At 32.9% G+C, this 21341-nt stretch overlaps 1 protein-coding gene across 1 annotated transcript; it reads left to right on the plus strand.

Annotated features, from left to right (window-relative positions):
- Positions 1–2405: 2405 nt before the first annotated feature.
- On the plus strand, positions 2406–19973 carry LOC115444300 (protein toll). The gene is made up of 6 exons (XM_037441181.1): positions 2406–2602; positions 16490–16732; positions 16929–17970; positions 18057–18372; positions 18564–18704; positions 18781–19973. The coding sequence occupies exons 2-6, from the start codon at positions 16594–16596 to the stop codon at positions 19543–19545; spliced, it is 2403 nt and encodes an 800-aa protein (XP_037297078.1). The 5' UTR covers positions 2406–2602; positions 16490–16593; the 3' UTR covers positions 19546–19973.
- Positions 19974–21341: the final 1368 nt, after the last annotated feature.

The raw sequence follows: 21341 nt of genomic DNA on the forward strand, positions 1-21341 counted from the left end.
CTAAGTCACATTTTGCTGTAGAATATTCTAACTCTACTTTTTGTTGATCAGTTCTATAAAGTAGTGGTAGTCCAGTGGTCGATATTCGACCGCCTAATTTATTATATTTTAACAAATATATTACAATAATTTTTTTTTTCCATACTCCCCTATATGAACTTTAATCAAGCCAAATCTTACACTTCTGCGAGGGTGTAATGCGCTTTAAATAGATTATAACGCTTTTTCTTTACATTTTAATATAAATGTTTTACATTACAATAATACTTGACATTCAGTAAGACTAAATATATTAGAAACAAATAATATTAATCTTTTCTCAAATTGATCACTAATTTTAACTATAAAAAAGTATATATGTTTCAAACCCATGTTTAATGTGTAAGTTTTTTTATTAGTTTAACGTATTTCTAATGCATATTATATAAAAATCAGCTTTCTGCACTTCGTTTTTATATAAACTTTAATTGTGATAAATTTCATACTCCATGGTGTAACATTTTGTCTATAGTTATGTAAACGATTTAATTTGGGTAATAATTAAATACTCTCATGTACCTTGACTCATCATAAGTACATCTTTGTTCGCCTGTGTGATAAATAAGGTACTTTTTAAAATTCGATTTTATATAAGTTATGAAAAGTAAGCCGGCGGGAATCAGGTTATGTGAATCCTTTGCCACTAGTATTTAAATAGGACCAAAATAACAAAGTCAATCGATGTTATTAGTTATACAGGAAGAAGTCACGGATTGCTATCTAGCAATTAGTGCCCACAAAACCACAACAAAATGTAATTGGTCGGATAAATAGTCTATTTTCAACCCTAATGCGTAATAGGGAACGTCAATATTCATTTATAACGTAGACGTAATGGGTAAACTCCTACACGAGAGAGAACTATACGATTTCGCGTACTTAATCAATCGGAGAATCAGCAAAGTTTCTATCACATTTCCTTGTTTACGCTCTTAAGGAATTCTTAGTTTTTAGAAGTTACAGTCAGCTCCTTGGTACATGGATTATGAAGTAAGGGATCCTGGATTCGGTTTTTGGGAACAACTTATATAGTCAGACCCAACACGATTTGCCAAAATGAATTTCATAGAAGAGGTTGACAACCATAAAACTGGGCTAAATCTTGAAACTTGCTCGAAAACTGTATTGTGACCCACATTGCATTGGAATAAAGGTTTAATAATCAGTGATTTTTCATAAAAGTTTTAGTCAATTCAAATTTCGAACAAATTAACATTTTGAAATAGGAACATACGAAACATACAAACCAGGGCCCTTATTCTGTATGATAGTGTAAACGCGTAACGCGGTTGTGTCATGTTATCTTCGAGAAATGTGCGTGGAATGGTATTCTGTAAGCCAAATTTCTATAGTACTAAACATGATGGGTTGTGTTACGTGCTTGTTACGCACTGTCAAAATAACGTGCGGGATAGAGAATAAGGCCCCAGGAACTACATAAACGAAACATGCCACATCAACTGAAACATAATGAGTGCGAGCAAACACTGCGGCAGATTATTGCTGGAAGCGTAGACAAACGGCATAAAGGGTGATATGGGTATGAGTGGCCACGTTGTTTTATTTTGTACGTCTCGTCAAATTGTGGACGGGTTAGCCGGCGCCACTTTTAGTACAGGTGAGTTATGAGATTGGCTGACAAAATAATAAAACAAAGTATGAAGGTATTTTGAAACAGTTTTGAATATAACTTGTTTCCAGCAATTGTGATTACTTAAAAAGACTCGTATGAAGTTTAATGCGGAGTTAAATTAAAATAAAATAAAGCCTGGTATCACGAGGAACAGGATAGTTTTCCAGAACTTCCATATATTATTCCTTACAAAAGAATATTATTATGTTCTTAAGACATTGTAGTTACCGATGGTAGAGATAATCCTAATGTAATTTATATTTACAAATGTATTGTAATTATAAATTACATGGAATTATTCAATATATTATTGTAAGGGTAAGACTTGGATTATAAAATATAAAAGTAGCACAGACTTTTTACCATAAGTACTACTTAAATCGGTTTTGGTCGCAGTCATAAAAGTAACATGAAAATAAAACGAAATTCGTAATTTCACTATGGATAATAAACGAATGATAAAATCTTAATATTTCGGTTCAAAACTACGGAATTAATTGAAATACTTTACAAAACTCCTTGTTTAATTTAATCAAGAACTATAGCAGTTACTAAGAATTTATTAACGTGTATAATCTCGCGATTAAAACTACAGCTATAAAAAGTAAGCCAGTTTATGTCCAGCCTTAAATGACTTTGTATGGCGTTCGGCTGTTTCCGTCTCTTGCCGGAGGAGTTCGTCTGTCTTTATTTGCAGTCGCTTCTCGCAACCGTAGCTACCGGCGGCGTAGCGCGGCAGTTGCGTCGTAGCTCTCGTAGAGCTGGGTTCTACGCGCCGTGATTTACCGTAGTCGTTAACCTACAGCATCTGAACTGTTAACAATTAATTATAGGTATACTTATATATAATTTATATAATAATTGTAGTAAATTGGTGTTTAATTAGTTAAGGTAATTTAGTTGGTGTTTGGATCATCTGCATCGCAACAGGTAAGTAAAATTTAATAAGACGGTTGTTTTGATAAGACATTAAAGGCTCACGAAGATAATAACGGGTGGATTATTTTTTAATATTAATAATTAATATTTTTCATAAATGTTTTATTATTATTTATTTTATTTGTTGCCATCTTAACAGTTATATTTAGTGTAGTTGAGAAAATTCTAAATTTGTAAATCGGCTCTCAGAAAAATACTATTAATGGCAAAGTGTTAGTTAAAGTCGAATTAGTGCTAAAAGCATTGAAGTTAGGTTTCTTGTTCTCGTTTTTACGTCAATTATTGATTCAATACAGGAGGAGAAACCCAGAGTAACGTCACTTGGCAAGATTAATCGTGTTTCGTTGTTTCAATCGTACACCACGTCCTTTGGTTTTCGAAAAATCATTTTAATAGTGTTGGTTTTAGGGAAAAAATTTTGAGCACGAAGGCAGAAGATGTTTAGTAGCTGATATATTACGTATATACAATTTCCGTAAGTTTTTTTGTTACTATACCTGAAATAGAGCTCATTAGCTCGAACTAAATGAGCTTTTTTGTTATACTTAGGCTCATCAAGCAATCGTAGCAAGAAATCTTTTCTCGCATTCTTTCGCCATTGTGCATTTTGTATTCAGCATTTTGCACTGAAATTTGAAAAGCTCTCAATACGGAAAGAATTTAGTCCTTATGTTGTTCCTTTTGTTTGTTTAAAAGCTTATGTTGTGTGGCGATGCCTTTCAACTCAAAATATGCGTTACATTATTTTGTACGAATTTAGATTACGAATTTACGACTCATTCAATTTCATATGCCAATATAAAAACTGTTTTAAAAAGTAAATTGAACTGTTTATTGACCCCTAATATTTATGTTTTAAAACTATATAATGGTCTCATACTTATGCACAAAGATCTATTTATCCAGGCAAGACAATAAACTATCATACTTGAAAGATCTCTTAATCCTGGCAACACACATTGAAACAGATCCTGGTCGCAGAATTGTCTGTTTGTCGCCTTTCACCCATTTCTCTGGAGACAGAACACATGAGCACTTCATTTAATTAACACAGCCTTTGCAAACATTGGCTCTACGTGCGTCAATTCTCATTATACAATGAATTTTTTCATGTTTTCTGGTTTGCATGTGCTAACAAGGTTTCCGACGGTTTTCTATTGTAAAATATACGCCTGCATTGTTTTAATGAATACTTGTGTTGTTATTGTCGTCACTAATGACTTGGTGTAGTTTTTCCATGTATTTGTGAACAGAAATGTGATACATAGACTTTAAGCTAATTATGTTATGATTTAAAATGTGACGAAATATTTTATTTAGAAAGGTTGCTATTAACACTTTGTGATTTTTCTTAAATGTTTCATTCATCATTAAGAACTTAGGATCGTATTTATCTTTTTTTTCTGTGAATGACGAGACGAGCTTGCCGTTCATCTGATGGTAAGCGATACGACCGCCCATAAACAGTAGAAACAACATTCAATACCTTGAATTACAAAGTATTGTTTGGTATTCCACTGCGCTTGCCATCCTGAGAGATGTTAAGTCTTATTATGTCTATTAGTTACACTGGCTACAATGTTTTCCTTTATTTTCTTTCTTCAGACATTACTTCATGAAAGGATTATAGTTGTGTAATAACAGTAGGTTCTTCATTAATTAAAACGCTTTAGTTCGAAGAAGCTTTACTTAGATCTCGGTCTACGAAAATACGTAGTGGTAGAAACCGACTACAATGAAGGCACATCTGAAATAACTTTGCTTCTTGATTCGGTTTGTGGGGGAATTATTTCCGAAGTGGTTTCTCCAAAAGTTCTCATCGCTGCAATTTTAGATTCTTAACTACGTGATGAGCGTGGAAATTGGTTATTTATTGACGGTTCAGTATTGGTCACTATTTTGCGTTTGGTATTATATCTACTAAAATATTATTAGAAGTTGTGTATCGATTTATTGAAACTTTATTGTTCTTGGTCATTCATAAATTTAAAATTGGTATTTTATTATTATAACTACAATTCTATGTTAATAATTTAAAAATCGTTTAGTTGATGTTTTGTATTTTCAATCTCGTTATTTAAAAAAAATGTATTATATAATAAAATTGAATAAGATTTTTATGTTAAAATAAGCAAGGATAATTATAAAAAAATTAAAATTAACATTAAATTTTATTTCAAGACAAAACTTTGAAGAGTTTTCAACAACTAAAACGCCTTATTTCATGTAGTGGGGTAACAATAACAGAAGGGCAAACGTGTCATGAGTTAGTAATCCCTTGATGGATTGCTGCCGTCGGGACATACATTTCAGTACGATTAATATTTCATCGAATTTTAGAAGGCAGCTTGATAGTTTTGCTGGTAGTAGGATATATTTTACATCCGCCCAGATAGCGACCACTGTATACAAGCTAAAACCCGCCATAGTGGCCAATATAAGTGTTTCGCGCTCCGGGATCTATGTGTTATAACAGACCGGAATAATTATTCCTCATTCATTGTTATTGATAGACCTTAAAACGATTTCAATCACATTTTTTTTCTTTTGACTGCGTTGTATAAAATATACATTATAACTTTGCGTGACATGGATCCATACGCTTGGCTGATAATAGCTGTACAGCATATTAAAGGTTATAAACAACAACACACTAGCTTTTGAGTGACCCAAATATAATTTGCTAAATGGACATGTAGTTTGACATTTATATAACATATTTTACTAGACTGAATAGCAAGAAGGTCGTTAACCTTATGGTAAGCCCTTTTGTCCCTAAGCATATGAATATCTCCCCTTTTTTCCGCTTTAATTTAGGGTCAGCTTGACGTCCTTTTTGAAGTATTTTATAAAAAATATTAGTTTGAAAAAAAATACTTTATCGTTTACGGATAAAGAGCAAAGTAGTTTGTCGATCCCTAAACTGCCTAGTGAAGTTTTCAATGCGATTTTGTGAAATTCGTGAATTAATATTCTTTAAATGTGTTGATTTAATTAGGAGTATAATATATATCAACATTAAAATAATATAATATTTAAGTATCACAGATATAATTGTTGCTTTGATCTTGCAATTTCAATATACTCAATCAGGATCAAATGTATCAATGTTTCATTTTACTCATAATTATTCTCGTTTGCAGATGTTCAGAATAGAGAATTATTAAATTATAATTTTATATAATATGTATTCCATTTGTTTATTCAAAATATAAAAATTAAATTAAGCACGGATATAAATAAAAAAAATGTAGTAATACATATTAATAGAATATTACGATAATTTTTCTTTTTTTTTTAAACTCAAAATTTGCCATAACGAATGCCTTAAAAATAATAAACAATACTTACATGTTGCAAAGTCAGTTGAAAACTGCTTCCATGTAATAAAGAAACTATTAGGGTTAAAACATTGTAATTCGGGAGAAATATAAATTAATGTATATTGTTATAAAAAGAAAATGCACCCTATTTAATATCACGGATTGTTTACTAGTATTTCTATCTGTTCCAATATCGAAAGTTATTTTCATCGGCGTTTAATCACTTTTAGTATCAACTGACCTGATTGACCGCTCGAATGATTAACTAAAATAAAACAAAGTTCTTAGACTAAAATTTAAACCATTCTACTGCAGAAACCACTTTACCCACCAAAGAAGACTCCCACAGAACCTTTATTACTAGAAATGCCATTAAAGCCCGCATTCTACTTAACAATACGAATAAAAGTACGCCATAACCTTCATCCAATTATCTTTAGAGCCAGAAAAATTACATTAGATTACATCAGAGACGGATCGCAGTACTGTTCCATCCTTATCTCATTAGGGGACATAACACAAAATACGACGGCGTTAAAATGATATAAATAAGAGTAATACAAAAAAATTAAGAATTATTACGATCGTTTACTGTAAGTGTTAATGGATTTTTTATGTCGACAGTACTTTAGTGTTTTTATGTATGATTGCGTCGTTTGTGTAATGCTTTGTTCTTTACTGATCTTTTATTATAATTTTGAGCATTGATTCCCAAAGTGGTACAGGTGGACCTCCAAGGGTCCACGGGAGACTTGACGGTGGTCTACATTAACGTGACCAAAATGGGAGTCACCAATTCATAAGTGAGGGTCTACGAAAATGTATCTGGTTTGATAGTAAAGTACTTATATGTAGGCTTGAATTCACTTATCAATGTAGGCAGATAATATTAATAGATTTCGTAAAACGCACGGTGACCCGACATAACCCTCCGAACGCCACGTGATGGTTGGGCGGTAGTTGTGCACATTTTACTGTTGGCAGGTCTCTTATATGTGAGAGTCGGCCTGGGTAGGTACCAACGCAATGTCTATTTCTGCCGCCAAGCAGCATTATGTAGTCACTGTTGTGTTCCGGTTTGAAGGACATTGTAGGGAATGTAACTACTTGACATAATAAGACTTCATGTCATGTCACAGGATGGCGAGAACAGTAGAATACCAAACAATACTTTGTAATTCTAGGTGCTGGATGGTGTTTTTACTGTTTATGGGTTTCGTTTCACTTACCATCAGACGAACGGCAAGCTTGTCACGTCATTCAAAGCAATAAAAAATAATTCTCTGCAAAACCTAAATAAAAAATCACCGGAACCACCAAATTTAGGGGTCTATGAGACAAAAAAGTTTGGGAACCTCTGATTTAGAGCTTAGAACTACTCGTAAATATTATTTAAAATCATAACGTAATAGTTCCCAAGGGCTCAATTTACAGATTAGCTATACTTGTGTGTGTTTTTATAGCATGTCTCATATGGGATTTTTGACTTGTCAATGTCTCCCCTCTGACACGCGAAGGGAAAACCCAATGTCGTAATGGGTCCGCACCTGTGCCTTCTCCATAAGGTCGTGGGTAGATAGAGTTATATTGTTTTTGTCTCCCTATGAAAACTGGATATCATGTGTTGGAGATTTTGTCATTATTACGTTCACGTGACTTTAGATAGGGTTCTTTTACTGTAATATGTACTTTATGGTGATATGATTAAGGGATTTTGTAGAGTCCATCTTTACTCTGAAGAACAATTGATGATTCTTTTGGTATTCAGACGACAGCGAGCACGTGCCCTTTTGTAATTCTCGCTTTAGATTGTACAAAAAGATTGGAATGTATTTTGTGAAAAAAAATCTTATTGTAGTCGGTTTTAGGTAGGTTAGGTATCACACATTGATTCTTTTATAAAAATAAAAGAATATTTTATGATATCACAAAAACGTATTTCCTTTATGTCTCTTTACTGTTACTATAAATTCAAGTTATTGGTAAATGTCTAAAGTTCCATACACTTAGGGCCTGTTTCACATTTGAGTAAATTCTAGTCGTCACATAATTGTAAAGCTGAAAACACACGAAACTCACACTCTAATATATGCTTTCAAATAAATGGTAGTAAAATAAGTACTATTTACAATACAATTATTGTATAAACTATAACTGTTAAATAAAATTCACATTAATCTGTGACATAGTCTCTTAGAATAATTGTCGAGTGTGGATAATAATACGTCACAACCCAAACTATCACACTTTAAATAATTGCAGTGTTATTTGAGTAATCATAGTGTAAAGTATGAAAGTACGTATTAGAAGGAATTACACTTGCGTTAAATATCCTTCGACACATATTTGAATAGACGTTTTAGTTACACACCCTAGTATTATAGAATACTAGTTTATGTTTGCGACTTCGTTCGTGTGAAATAGTTTTTTCGGGATATTCTGGGAAAAATCCAATAAATACACAGCTTATATCCTTTCTAGTTTCTTAAAATATCTCAATTTTAAATTTTATTAAAACTGTTAGAGAGTTTTTGAGTTTATTGCATAGAAACAGACAGAACGGTGGGGACTTTATTTCATAATATGTGAGGGATATGTAGTACATATGGACAAATTATTTCAGTGCAATTATTTTTCTAAATTTCTAGAGGGAGTTATATATATTTTTTTCATATGTATGTCATGAATAGGAAGGGTTATTTGTAACATGTTAGTGGAATTATAAAATTTAACAATAATTTTGTACACATTAAACTCTAAATTAATTAACAGTTTAGTTTTACTATTCATGTGATTCGTGTGTGTACCGAAAATCTATATTCCATCTAAACCCTATCTCCTTTTGCTTTACTCCAAGGTTACAGTCAAATAATGCAATGGCACTGCTGTTTATCATGGACAGTAGTACAAACTATGAATACAAAAAACATGAGACGAGATTCCGTGTCGTTTCATTGCGATTGGTCGAGAGATAAACATGTGACTCACGCGTTGGTCTTTCGACCAATCACAGACATCATAATAAAACGACACACACCTTCGTGTCGTGTTTGATATGCCACATTCATTAGACCAGCCCTCATTTATAATAATTTTATTATCAGTTACAAAACAGTAAGAAATATATTAACATCTAAAAGCAGAACACTTAACACAGCCTATTTTCATAACGATAAAAGGATTTAGACCCTACAGAAAATTTTACAACCACATTTAACATTTTTATTCTAAAATTCCAAACATAAAAACCTTAACAAACGGTGTGTAAAATATACTTTGAGACGTTTATATTCCACTTTCATTTTTATTTTACGTTCATTTTTCGCAGAAAAAGGTGGATATAATTCCAACACCTCATTATGGCAAAGAAACTGACCCACCGTCATAAATAACACCAATTTTCCGAGAGCTCTAATTGTGTCGGTTCTAAGCAGTAATGCAACACCTGGAATGTGAAGCCTTAAATCCGACTAGCTTACGACTACACAACACCTGATACCGGTTAATTCCCGGGCACCGAATAGTATCATATACGTTGTTGTGAATTTGAAGCTTATTACATTGGATGACAGTTGATTGTTGTTTGTCGTGAATAAGGTTGAATTAACTGGCCGTAGTATCATATCTCGATATCTTTATCGAAAAGGTTACGTTTTGTTTATATGGATTAATTTATGTGGTATTTTTTATTGTTGAATAAAGATAAATTTAAACGTTGGATAATGTTTTTGGAAACGTATTTTATAATAATTTCTTATGTTTACGCGAATGTTAGACATTGAAATTAAACTAATTTTCGGATTCTATCGCGGTGTTAGTATATGGTCACGGGGGGGACCATGAAGGCTGCAAAGTCTTCGAAACTTCGGGAGAAAATAAAATACTAACACCGCGATAGAATCCGAAAATTAGTTTAATTTCAACGTATTTTATATATATAGTATATTTAAAGGTGTCCTCGTAAACATGTATTGTTTCTTTTGATATCCGCCGAGTAGCGTTGTTGTCTTCCGTGTGTCAAAATATGTATTGAACAGTTCGTTTAGAGTAACAAGTAATAAATGTATATTCAAGAAATCTTACTAAATTTTATTCAAATGTAGTCATAACCCAACAATTATATATAATACCTAAGGCTTGTAACCATTTCATTCTTTATTTAGAAGCATATTATATATTTTAAAATACTATCATCGTTGTATTCTTGATAATATGGGATGCGCTCATTGTTTTAACAGCTATATTCGCAACCTAAAACTATTTTATTAATATCTTTAAGTTAACATATATATTACATTATTTATTTTTTTATTTCCTAATAGCCAAAAATAAGCACATGTTACGTAAACCCGTATAACTTTAGCACTACGTCATTTTGGTAAGTTAGTTTAATAAAAAAGTTTGGTGTAATGCAGTTGGCCATTTATCTTGAACGCCAGTAGCATGTGCGACCCGCCTCCGATCTCTGTGGCCATATTGGAAATGTATATGAATATATTTTATCTGTCGCGAAGTGTAATGACGTTCGGCCATTTTGGAGTTATTGAGTTTGGGATATCAAAAATATTTTTAATGGATAGTCTCGGTTTGTTGGTAACAATAATTGTAATATACGGTACAGTAACACGTTACAAGTATATTCAATGATTCTATTTTAAAATTTTAACATATTTATTTATTAATGTAATGCTATTTGCTAGAAGTGTGTAACGTATCAAAACACTTTCTTCGAAGTTATTTGAAGATAATAAGGTCAGGGGTCCTTATTCCCTCTATAGGAGCGAATCCGTCTTTTTGCAATTACGGGCGTTCTACTCTCAGAACAGTTTCGATACTCGTATAGGTAAAAGTGTCAAGAAATCCCTTATTTACCTACATGGCCACCAAAACTGTCCTTCGATTAGAGCGCCCGTGATTGAAAAAGATGTATATATGCCCCTGTAGACGGTATAGGGCCCCCTGACCTAACTAATATAAATGTGACCTATTTATTGATTAATGTAATATCGCGTACAAAAATTGCGTCAAGATTAAGTTATAATAAAAAAAAAAATGTATTTAACTATACATTTTATTAACATGACTAGTCAACTAAAGAAGAATCCAGTTTTAATTAAAATCCTCAGATAATTATTACGTTTCTCGTGTACATTTACCATATATTAGTGTTAGGCTATGTTGACTGTCCAACTTAAATAAACGAAACACGACGTCTAACTTATTTATGGTAAATTGAGTTTACGCTTCTACACTCTATGTCCGTCAGAGTCAAAGAAACTCACAAATTAAATGTCCAAGGGTAAATTCGATTTCACCTTTTATCAGATGTTTACTTCGATACGAGGAAAATTTTATTGCAAAAAACAATTTCGTTTTTGTTCAGGCGCCATTTGTCTTTTAATCTTGTGCCACCTTTCCCACGGGGTTCGTTACAATATTTTGCCTTTTCTTTATGTTTTAATCTGATTACATCGGTTGGTAATAATAAGGGATATTAACAATATACTTAGCAGTGGCGAAGGGTGAAATTTTTGTAAGGAAACCCGATACAACATATAGGTACTAATAGCCATTATTGCGGATTGCAAATCGTTCTAATGATGATTAAATTTTACATAAATTACGAAAGGGAAGCCACCGAGAGTCGGTTTGTGGACCTTACGCTACTGGTATTTAGGCATAAACTCATTCTTAGTTTAGTAATAGTAAATACATCAACCATCATCGATGTATTGACTCTAAGGGACTATTTCACAATTTCTGAGTAAATGGTACTCGTCACATAAACCTATAAAACAACCTACAAAAGTCACATTCTACTCTATGGTCTTAAATAAATACTAATAAAATGAATACTATTTACATTAGCTGTTAAATACAATGTGTCAAATAAAATTACCTAAAAATAGTGAAACAGGCCCTAAGTCGACACATAACTGTTGACAAATTGGAACTATTATTAAATCAAGTCGGAAAGCCTGTAAGCCTGAATTGGTATCTTGAATATTTAAACAGTATGCCGTGCAGTTCTACACGAAAATTACCCTTAATAGCTTATTTGTAAAGGCCAAATTACTAGCAAAGTATATTTAGCATTTGTTTCATGACTTGAAATAAAAGTTATAAAACGTGTTATAACACAATAAAGTACAAAAGCGTGTAAGGCTACTTTATATGTCACAAACGAATAGATCCATAGAGGCGAAACTGGGAGCAAAAGATGATATACATATACAGGGTCATTTTGACATTTCGTTACTTAATGATACCAAATAGTTATCTACTAAGAATTAACACTTTACAATAAGTTACTTGATCCGTAGATGTAAAATAAAAAAGTAACTTTAGAACAAAATAAACATATGTAAAAAGTAATTTTAATTTTACCCTAATTCCACTACTACTACTCTAAGGACCCGGCCACAGCTCAGAGCAGCGCGTGCAGCAGCATTGGCAACCGAAAATAAATATTTTGTTTTCATCACGCATTCGTAGGGAATTTATAATGAATATTGAACAATTTATTAACAAAATACTTGATAGACCTGCCAGCCACGCCCACGCCATATTCACGTTAAACTACAAAATCATCAAAAAATGAGAAAAATAAAACCAGGATTTTTGGTAAAACATTCGTCATTTGATGATTTTTGGCACAATGCCAGCAAAGGTGAAGACGAGTATCTAGTTTAATTTAGTAACACAATGTCAAAATAAGCCTGTATATCGATGATGGTATAAATATACATGTATACAGTATAACCGAATATGCGTTTGGACGTCACTTGGGCCTCTCATCGAAAATCAGCGCTGCAGTACTACTAACGTGGTATGGCAGCATCTAGCTGAATAGGAGCTGCCGTTGCCGATAATTGTTTTTTTTTATTGTAATCTTTAGAAACTAAAATACTTATTTGTATATAAATGTTTTTATTGTTTTTTATTTAGTGATTCAATGCCAGCAATAAATATTTATTTCGTTTCTTTGTAAATACAAATACTGCAAATACCAATATATCAAAATTGTATTACTAAAAAAAATATTATTTCAAATAAAGAATATTGTAATTCTTTACATATACTCTCACAAAAACGTTTGCATTTTAAATATTGTTTGACGCATTATTTGTATTATCTATACACATTAGGGGACTGTCAGGGAAGCTGTCGCGATTCAGGAAAATATGACCCTCATAACTGGAAGTACTAAATTATATTGCCGAGTGCTTTTATGGAAGTCCGAAGGGAGTACTCTGATGACCATAGGATTATTTTATTGTAATTTTAGTACCAACATATATTTCGATGCAGTTTTGGTTGTTATTCATAAAGAAACAAGAGTGTAAAAAAAATATATACGTGGATTGATCTCTAAGATCATGCAATCGAATATTGTGTATTTTTCGAATTTAAAAATACCTGAGATTTCTTTAGAGATGGCGTATGATTGCGTGTATTACGTATTAATTATTGAAATACGATTTTACATAAGGATAACTACCGTAAATAAAATAATGGTACAAACAAGGATGGTCGTAAACTAACATCTGAATCAGATAGAATCCTTATTTTATTGGCTATAAAATAAACGGGTCTTAAATTCAGCACTGGATTGTAAATCCTAGCGGACTATGTATAGCGTTAAATCTATATTCAAATAATATTCATTCTTTACAAAATATAATAACTGTAAATTATTACATTAATACATTACAGTCTGTAATGTTTATTATGTTTACGCGAATATTAGAAATCGAAATAAAACTAGTTTTTGGATTTTATAGCGGTTTTCTGTATAATTGTAAAATGTAGGCTGATATTGTAACTTTGACTTTTCGTTCTACTCATTTCGCCCCGTGAACATAAAGGCTGCAGTCTTCGAAGCGTCGACAGAAAATAATGGTCATTAAATTAAAAAAAAGTTTTATTTCGAAATATAATATCTATTATAAAATAATAACTCTGCAACTCTGTCCTTACACCTCGCGTGCGCTGTCTTTACCTGTATTTCCTCCATAAGTAAACAACCCAATTATATTAATATACTACGTGTTGGATCTATATTCCCATGCATACCTAGTAGTAGTAATTTCCCTAGTCAGATTTTTTTACAGTGATTGTTACCCACACTAGACACAGCCTGTTTTGTCGCGAAATACTGCTAGGTTTAAAAGTTGTCTGGAAGGAATTGTTTCTTGCGATAAAGTTCCGCCCACGAGGTGGACAGATGACCTAATAAAAGTCGCAAGGTCGGCTGCATTCGGGCTGCTTCCGATCGACCTATTGATCTGGAAATCTTTGTGGGAGGTCCATGTTCAACAGTGAACAACCTGAGACCGATGATGATAAAGTAGCCCATTGTACACCAAAATTTAGAAATGTTTCATTTTATTAATAAAATAACACCCTATACAAATAATAACTACCAAGACATGCTTCAAACGTTTACGCTTGTTTGAAATAAATTGTCTAACAATAAAATCTTCCATTGTATACTTATTGAGAGAATAGTTGTTTTTATTTGTTTGTCTAAAGAGTTTGCAATACGTATTGTAAGTGACATCAGTTTTATTTTTTATTCAGACACGCATAATTGAACCCACTGCCTGAGATTGTAAGCGGAGTGGGATCTAGTTAGTGTATTGACTGACGAGAGATGATTATTTCGCCGGTCTGTTTAAACTGGATATTGTTAAGCTGATATCGGAATGCCACTACTACAGCGGGATTAATATAATTTTTACAGAGGTCGCTATCCAAGCAGATGACAATATATACCATACCACCACCAAAGAATATTGTTGTATGAAACCTATGGTTAAATTTATTTCGTCGAATGAACAGAATAGGATTAGTTAAAACATCATTATAGAACCCACAATCGGCCTAATTTTGTTATATTGTTCTATATAAAATTTGCCAATACTTTACTAAATATCATTACTTCACTCATCCGTCCGACAATCCTTATCTGACAATTAAAAAAGCACATAATATACCAAATACCTTAAACGCTGACTAGTAACAGACAGCGTTTTCAAATAAATTCCGAGCGCGCAGTCATTGACAATCCAGCGAATTTCAGCAGCGTCGAGAGCGTTGAAAAAAGCAATAAAAACGACAAAATAAACAAAGGCATCCATTATCCTTTAAAAAAACACCCTTTCAAAACCGTGACAGGGTTGCAGGATTAACCTAATCCTATTGTGGAGATTGTAACAACAGGACTTTGGGTTGTCGGTCAGTGTAGTGGCCGCGGCGCGTTGTTTCGGTCGGAATTAACCCTTAATAAACTCAATGTGCCTTTAAATTATACTGTTGTCACGCAAAATCTTACTTGTTATAGGCATCCTTATACGGGATTTGCCTGTGAATGGGTAGGCAGATGTACAACGTGTGTGTATGGCAGTTGATATCAATAATAGTTGTGTTTTATGGAACCGATAAGTCAGATAGTTGTTGATTATACGACTTCAGAATAAGGGCTAAAGGACCGATTTCATAGCGACACATTATAATAAACAAAAGACATATAATATTATACATAATCATTATGTTTACAAATAAACATATAATGTCGTGTGGCTTATATACTAGCTTAAAAACTTTGTATTTATAACTAGAATAACATATCTCGGATAAAAGTTCCTTGTTCGGGATGAAAAGTAGCATTCAGGAGTAGTAATGGAGTTTCCTATATTTAAAAAAATTCAAATTTAGTTTAGTAGTTCCTAAGATAAGAGCATTCAAATAAACTCTCTAGCTTTATATATTAGTATAGATTATCATAACTTGGTATACAAAGCGGACAAAGTACGCAGTAAACTAGTTAACGAACCAAGTTAGGATTATTCTAAGTATCCAATGTAGTTTAATTGGTAATAGTTGTTTCACTTTAGTAATAATATAAAGTTATTGCAAGTTCTATGTTATTAATGAATTCACTAAAACTTAATTCTATGTTAAAGTATTCCGTAACATTACATATTAACTTATGTACGTATTTTTAGTCGCAAAGCTTGAAGTTTCCTTGACGTTAAATATATTTTATGCCTTGACATAAACTGCTATACATAGTGCTATTATATAACAAAATTGTCTAATATTAATACTTTTATACAAGTGATGATTACAATAATCACTATTTTCCATATTCTATCTATATTCCATACTACTATAAATAATTTGAATCAAACTGTGGCTATACCTAAACAATTAACCATTTCAAAACCAAATTTAAACAATGTTTAATTTGCGGCTAAAACATATAGCAGTGCTAGTAAATCAAATGTGTATCGTTATAATAATATTGGAATTGTAAAATTATTATAATCGATAATACCCGAATGCGGTGAGCCGAGATAACTGGCTATCGCACAGACAGTTCCATTATATTTGCCGACGCACCAATTTATCTGCCAGAGCTTTTTATTGACGCTGCTTGTAAACTATGAATGGCGGAATCAATTCCGAAACTCGAAACGTCAATGAATGCATTCAGTGTACATCAGATTGTTAAAATTTTTGTCATTTTATAAAATTATTTTGTTCGCAGGTATAATGATGAAAACGGTTAAAGGATTTACAAAAATACACTTGGACATAAAATAAATGGTGTGGATGAAATAAACGCTCTGGGTGAAAGGGGAGACCCTAGAGATGGCTCGAAAGTTAATGCGTGTCGTGAGCGCGGCGCTTGCATTACAAATTATTTGCGCTGCGCAGCTGATGTGTCCGAGTGACCCTAACTGCGTTTGCGGCGGCACGCTAGCCGTCGAACTCAATTGCAACATCGACGGTGAGTGCACTTTACGTTCACGCGATACAAATGCCCTTTACATTTAGCTAAAAGTCAGCCTCCGCTGGAATCACACGTCTGGAAACTTTTATTGTCCCGTCACGCTAGTAATTGATATCGATTTATACCTCGGCCAAACAATTTCGCGAGTTTAAAGATTGTTGTTTAGCTTTTAACTATTGTTTTGACTTTTCAGGTCACATTGTAAAGATAAATTTGCTACCAGGAATATACATCAACATTAAATGTGAGAATACGACGAGTCTCGACTACAATAAATTACCGAAATGTGCCAACAACCTGAGCTCGTTCAAATCAGTCAGTTTCAAAGACTGTCCTCTACCGAAATCGTCATTTAAGGATGTTTTAACCAACATGGGAGTATCAAAAACAATGGCACTAATATTTCAAAATGCAAGAAACCTATCAGGATATTTTGATAGGAAACATTTTTCAGGGCTACAAGATCTAACCAAGTTACTTTTATCTATCAACGGTGTAACTCATTTACCGAATAATCTTTTTATGGACATTAGTAAACTGACTTGGCTGAACATAAGATCTAATAGTATTAATCTATCTGAGGAGTTGTTCAAGCCCTTGGAGAGGTTGGAAACTTTGGAGATTAGTCACAATCACATGACCAATATATCTTCAAACTTATTTTCCCATTTATCTTTCCTGAGGAAACTTTCCCTGTGGCAAAGCAACGTCACCTGGTTTTCAAAGGACCTTTTTAGTGGCGTAGACGTCCTTGAGGAACTAGACTTGAGCTCCAATGGACTTAATGAACTTCCAGCGTCTATATTTAAGCCGCTCAACAAATTAAAGAAACTTACATTATTTTCCAACAAGTTTTCATCGCTACCAGAGAATTTGTTTAAAAATAATTACGAACTGGAGACGGTAGTATTTTTGAATAATGACGTGAAACTCAGAGATTTACCGAAGAATTTGTTTGGGAACCTTCCCAAATTGAAACAGATATACATTCAAAGAAGCGGTATTGAAAACGTACCATACGATGTATTCGCGAATTCATCTCAAGTTACAAACATATCGCTAGCTTACAATGATATAAAAAAGCTTCCAGAGCCCATTTTCAACGATCAGATAAATTTGTTGGAATTAGATTTGAGTTTCAACCGATTGAAGAAATTGGATCCCAAACTGTTTTCTTCTTTAGTACGGCTGGAAAGGCTGGATTTAAGCCACAATTCTTTGGATATTATAAGCGGGTCAGTACCTACTCTAATTCGTAGAAACCTTATTTAATTCAATTTCTATTACATAATATCTAATTCGATATTGGATTATATTTCAGAGAAACGTTCTCATCATTATTAAGTTTAATATACTTGAATATGGAACACAACAATCTGGAAACAATTTCCTCGTACTTATTCAGTAATAACAAACAAAGGATGTCAATATCATTCGCCTATAATAGACTTACCTTCGAGGAACGGAAACTAATAAACAATACTTGCGAAGTGAAGAGATTCTCGCCGTTCAAACATACTTACAATCTGCATTTGCTTAATTTAAGTCACAATAGTTTTAAATTTACTTCGAAGGATTGGTGGACTAACGGACATGAAAAACTGGATATCAGTGGCAACTGTATTACACATCTTTGGGTATGAATCGTTTTTGTACACTGCTTGATGTATTTAATAGTACTTTTTTCTAAACATATAAAGGAAAATGTTAGTTCATTTATGATATGTAATACTTATTTATATTATTCTTTATTTATGATTCAGGTCATTTGAATTATAGGTCTATTGTAATTAAATAGACATAGATTCTAATTAAGATGACATTTTAGGGCGATGAGATACGCGACGAAGATTATGAAATTTTAGTAAAGAAACCCCTTCATGAGGTGTGGATAAGCCAAAATCCAATGAACTGTGAATGTCGCAACCATTTATTTCTGGACTTCCTTCTGAGCCATCCTGTAACCAAGGTACTTTATAATTTTTGGTATTGTGCTTAATTCTTTTATATCTTAATACAATACTAAAACTGCCTTTCTATTTTAGATTCCTGATATAGATGAAATACATTGTCCAAGATGGGCCGGCGAAATTTGCTATGTGAAATTTATCATACTGATCTCATTGCTTACAACAGTGGGAACGTTGTATGGGCTTATCATAATTTTATTCTTGATGCACAGAAAAAGCATTAACGATGCATTGAAGAAGAAGTTCTTCGCCCTAACACATAGTTCTGATAGCAAACATGAGAACACTAATGTAATAATAAAATATTCTGACGTTGACGAAGAATTCGTTCTTAAAGAAGTATTGCCAGTTTTGAGAACTCACAAGAACCTAAAAATTCACACCAGCCCCACTAAGAATTCTGAGAACGCGGAAAGTTTCATTAATAATTTCACAACATGTGTTAAAGACATTTACAAATATAAGACTCTGGTTGTTTTTTCTCCAAATTACTTGATAACAACATACAGTCAAGTAGATATAAAAAAAATCCACACTGCCATGATGGAAGCGGATAATACAATCCATGTGTTCGTTGACAGCGGCCCTGAGAATTCTGTGTACGCTTTTCTAAAGGACCAGCGAGATATTCGGACATCCATTGTATGGAGCGAGCCTAACTTCTGGGACAAAGTTGTCGACAAATTAACAGAGCGTATTAAGGACGAAGAATGTGATACCGAACTTGGAAAAAAAGATCAAGTTTTCGTCGATAACGCAAAAGAATCGGATATTTCCTTTTCAAAGTTACCAGAACCGAACATTTATGATTTAAACGCACTAACTCATGGACAAGTTTAAGTTTCTCTTCATTTATACTAGTGAGGTAAAGACTGAAATCTCCGCTGCTGTCGATGTATCTTCATTCTTATATTGTTTGTCTATTAGCTCTTACTATATTATTCATTTAAGTAGTGTTTTCATATTATTTGTAAGTATTTTAACATTTTTATAACACGTATTCTATCATGTAAAAATTAGTATTAATTATTATTTTATAAACTGTACATAGTTTTAATTTAATACCAAAATTCTTGTAATGGTCAAACCGGAAACATCAACTTCAAAGAAGTCATCTTTATTGTACCCATGCAAGTGTAACGAACATGTTAGCAATCCGTTTCATTAAGTGTAAATATTTATCCGTATTGAAAAGGAAAAGTTTCATGGAAACTCCATGTTGTTAAGAGTTGTAAACTAAAGCTTATAATAAAATGTGTACTTGATTGTGTTGAGTTTTTTTCATAACCTTTATTATTTGAGAGATATAAACACACACACATCAGGAATTTATTCTCGAAGGGGAACGCAGAGGCGCAACCAGGGCATTCACTTCTCGCCAGGTGTGTTCCGTCCCATGATGTGACAGGGGGCGAGCCTATCGCCATATCAGGCACATAATCCAGACTCCGGGCTGACACTAAGCAGAAAAACACAGATATTAGATTTACATTCATACAAAATATAATCAAGTACTACTAAGATTTTTTAACGGCCCTCCTGATGGTTTTGGTTACTGTCGCTATGGACGTCAGCAACGCCAGGGGCACAGCAAAGTTACTGTCTACCAACATGTAAAGTAATGAAATAGATTTATTTCTTGACGTATTGCAAGTTGGCATATTTTAACTTATTAGTCTTTTTTCAAAAAAAGCAAAAAACTAAACCTACAACACAGGCTATAGCTAGCTTATATATGCGTTTTCATACTCGTAGGGTTCTACCCTAATATTGGGGAAATGGAATTAATCTCCATAAATTACAAGGGGTGTTACGATGTGACGAAATGTTGCTAGTTATATTATCCTGAATCCTTATAATATTAATTATAACTAGCGTTGAAATAATTTTGAGGTAAGCATTGTTCATAAGTGACCAATAAGGTCAAAAAGTTTATATTATTTTGCCCAAAAAGAAAGCTACTGATTCACGTTTTATAACTTTCTAGCTTTAGCGTTTGGTATTTTATAGTGGTTTGAACAATCATTTTTATGTAGGTTCGGTCATAAAAATAACAAGACTGCTCGCAACACCACCCCGTGAAAAACCAGAGTACAAGGTGTATTTACTTTTCCGTAATTAAATGTAACTTATATGTTATGGTGGACTGACCAGATAAAAGTACCAGTAAATAGCTCATCATCACTACATGAATGCACGAGTAAGGCTGCCATCAGAGAAGTCGCAGCGTGTTGTGAAACTTCCCATCAACACCTGAAGTGATGATCACGACCGCTCTAAGAGTGATACAGACAAAGAAGAAGAATACGTTACCCAAAACATTATCTATCTGTGTGTCAAGCATATATCTAAACATATAAAAAAATTACAAAGTTTAGAATTCATATTATTAATAAAAATAGCCAGCATTACTGTCCCGTGCTATTCTCCCCCCTTTTGAGTCGCAGTATTTAAATAGTATCCTATAACGATCGTTTAATACTGCTTAGTTGGTGAGCTGCCAAACAAACTTAGGACCCTCTTTCATTCTCGAAACCACAAAGAATCACATCAAAGAAACCAGAAATACAATCCTTTGTTGATAAAATTACATTATTTTCCCTAACAGCCTTATATTTCTTATATTATATTCCTTT

This window comes from Manduca sexta, chromosome 21 (genome assembly GCF_014839805.1).
Source record: "Manduca sexta isolate Smith_Timp_Sample1 chromosome 21, JHU_Msex_v1.0, whole genome shotgun sequence".
Lineage (NCBI taxonomy): Eukaryota > Metazoa > Arthropoda > Insecta > Lepidoptera > Sphingidae > Manduca > Manduca sexta.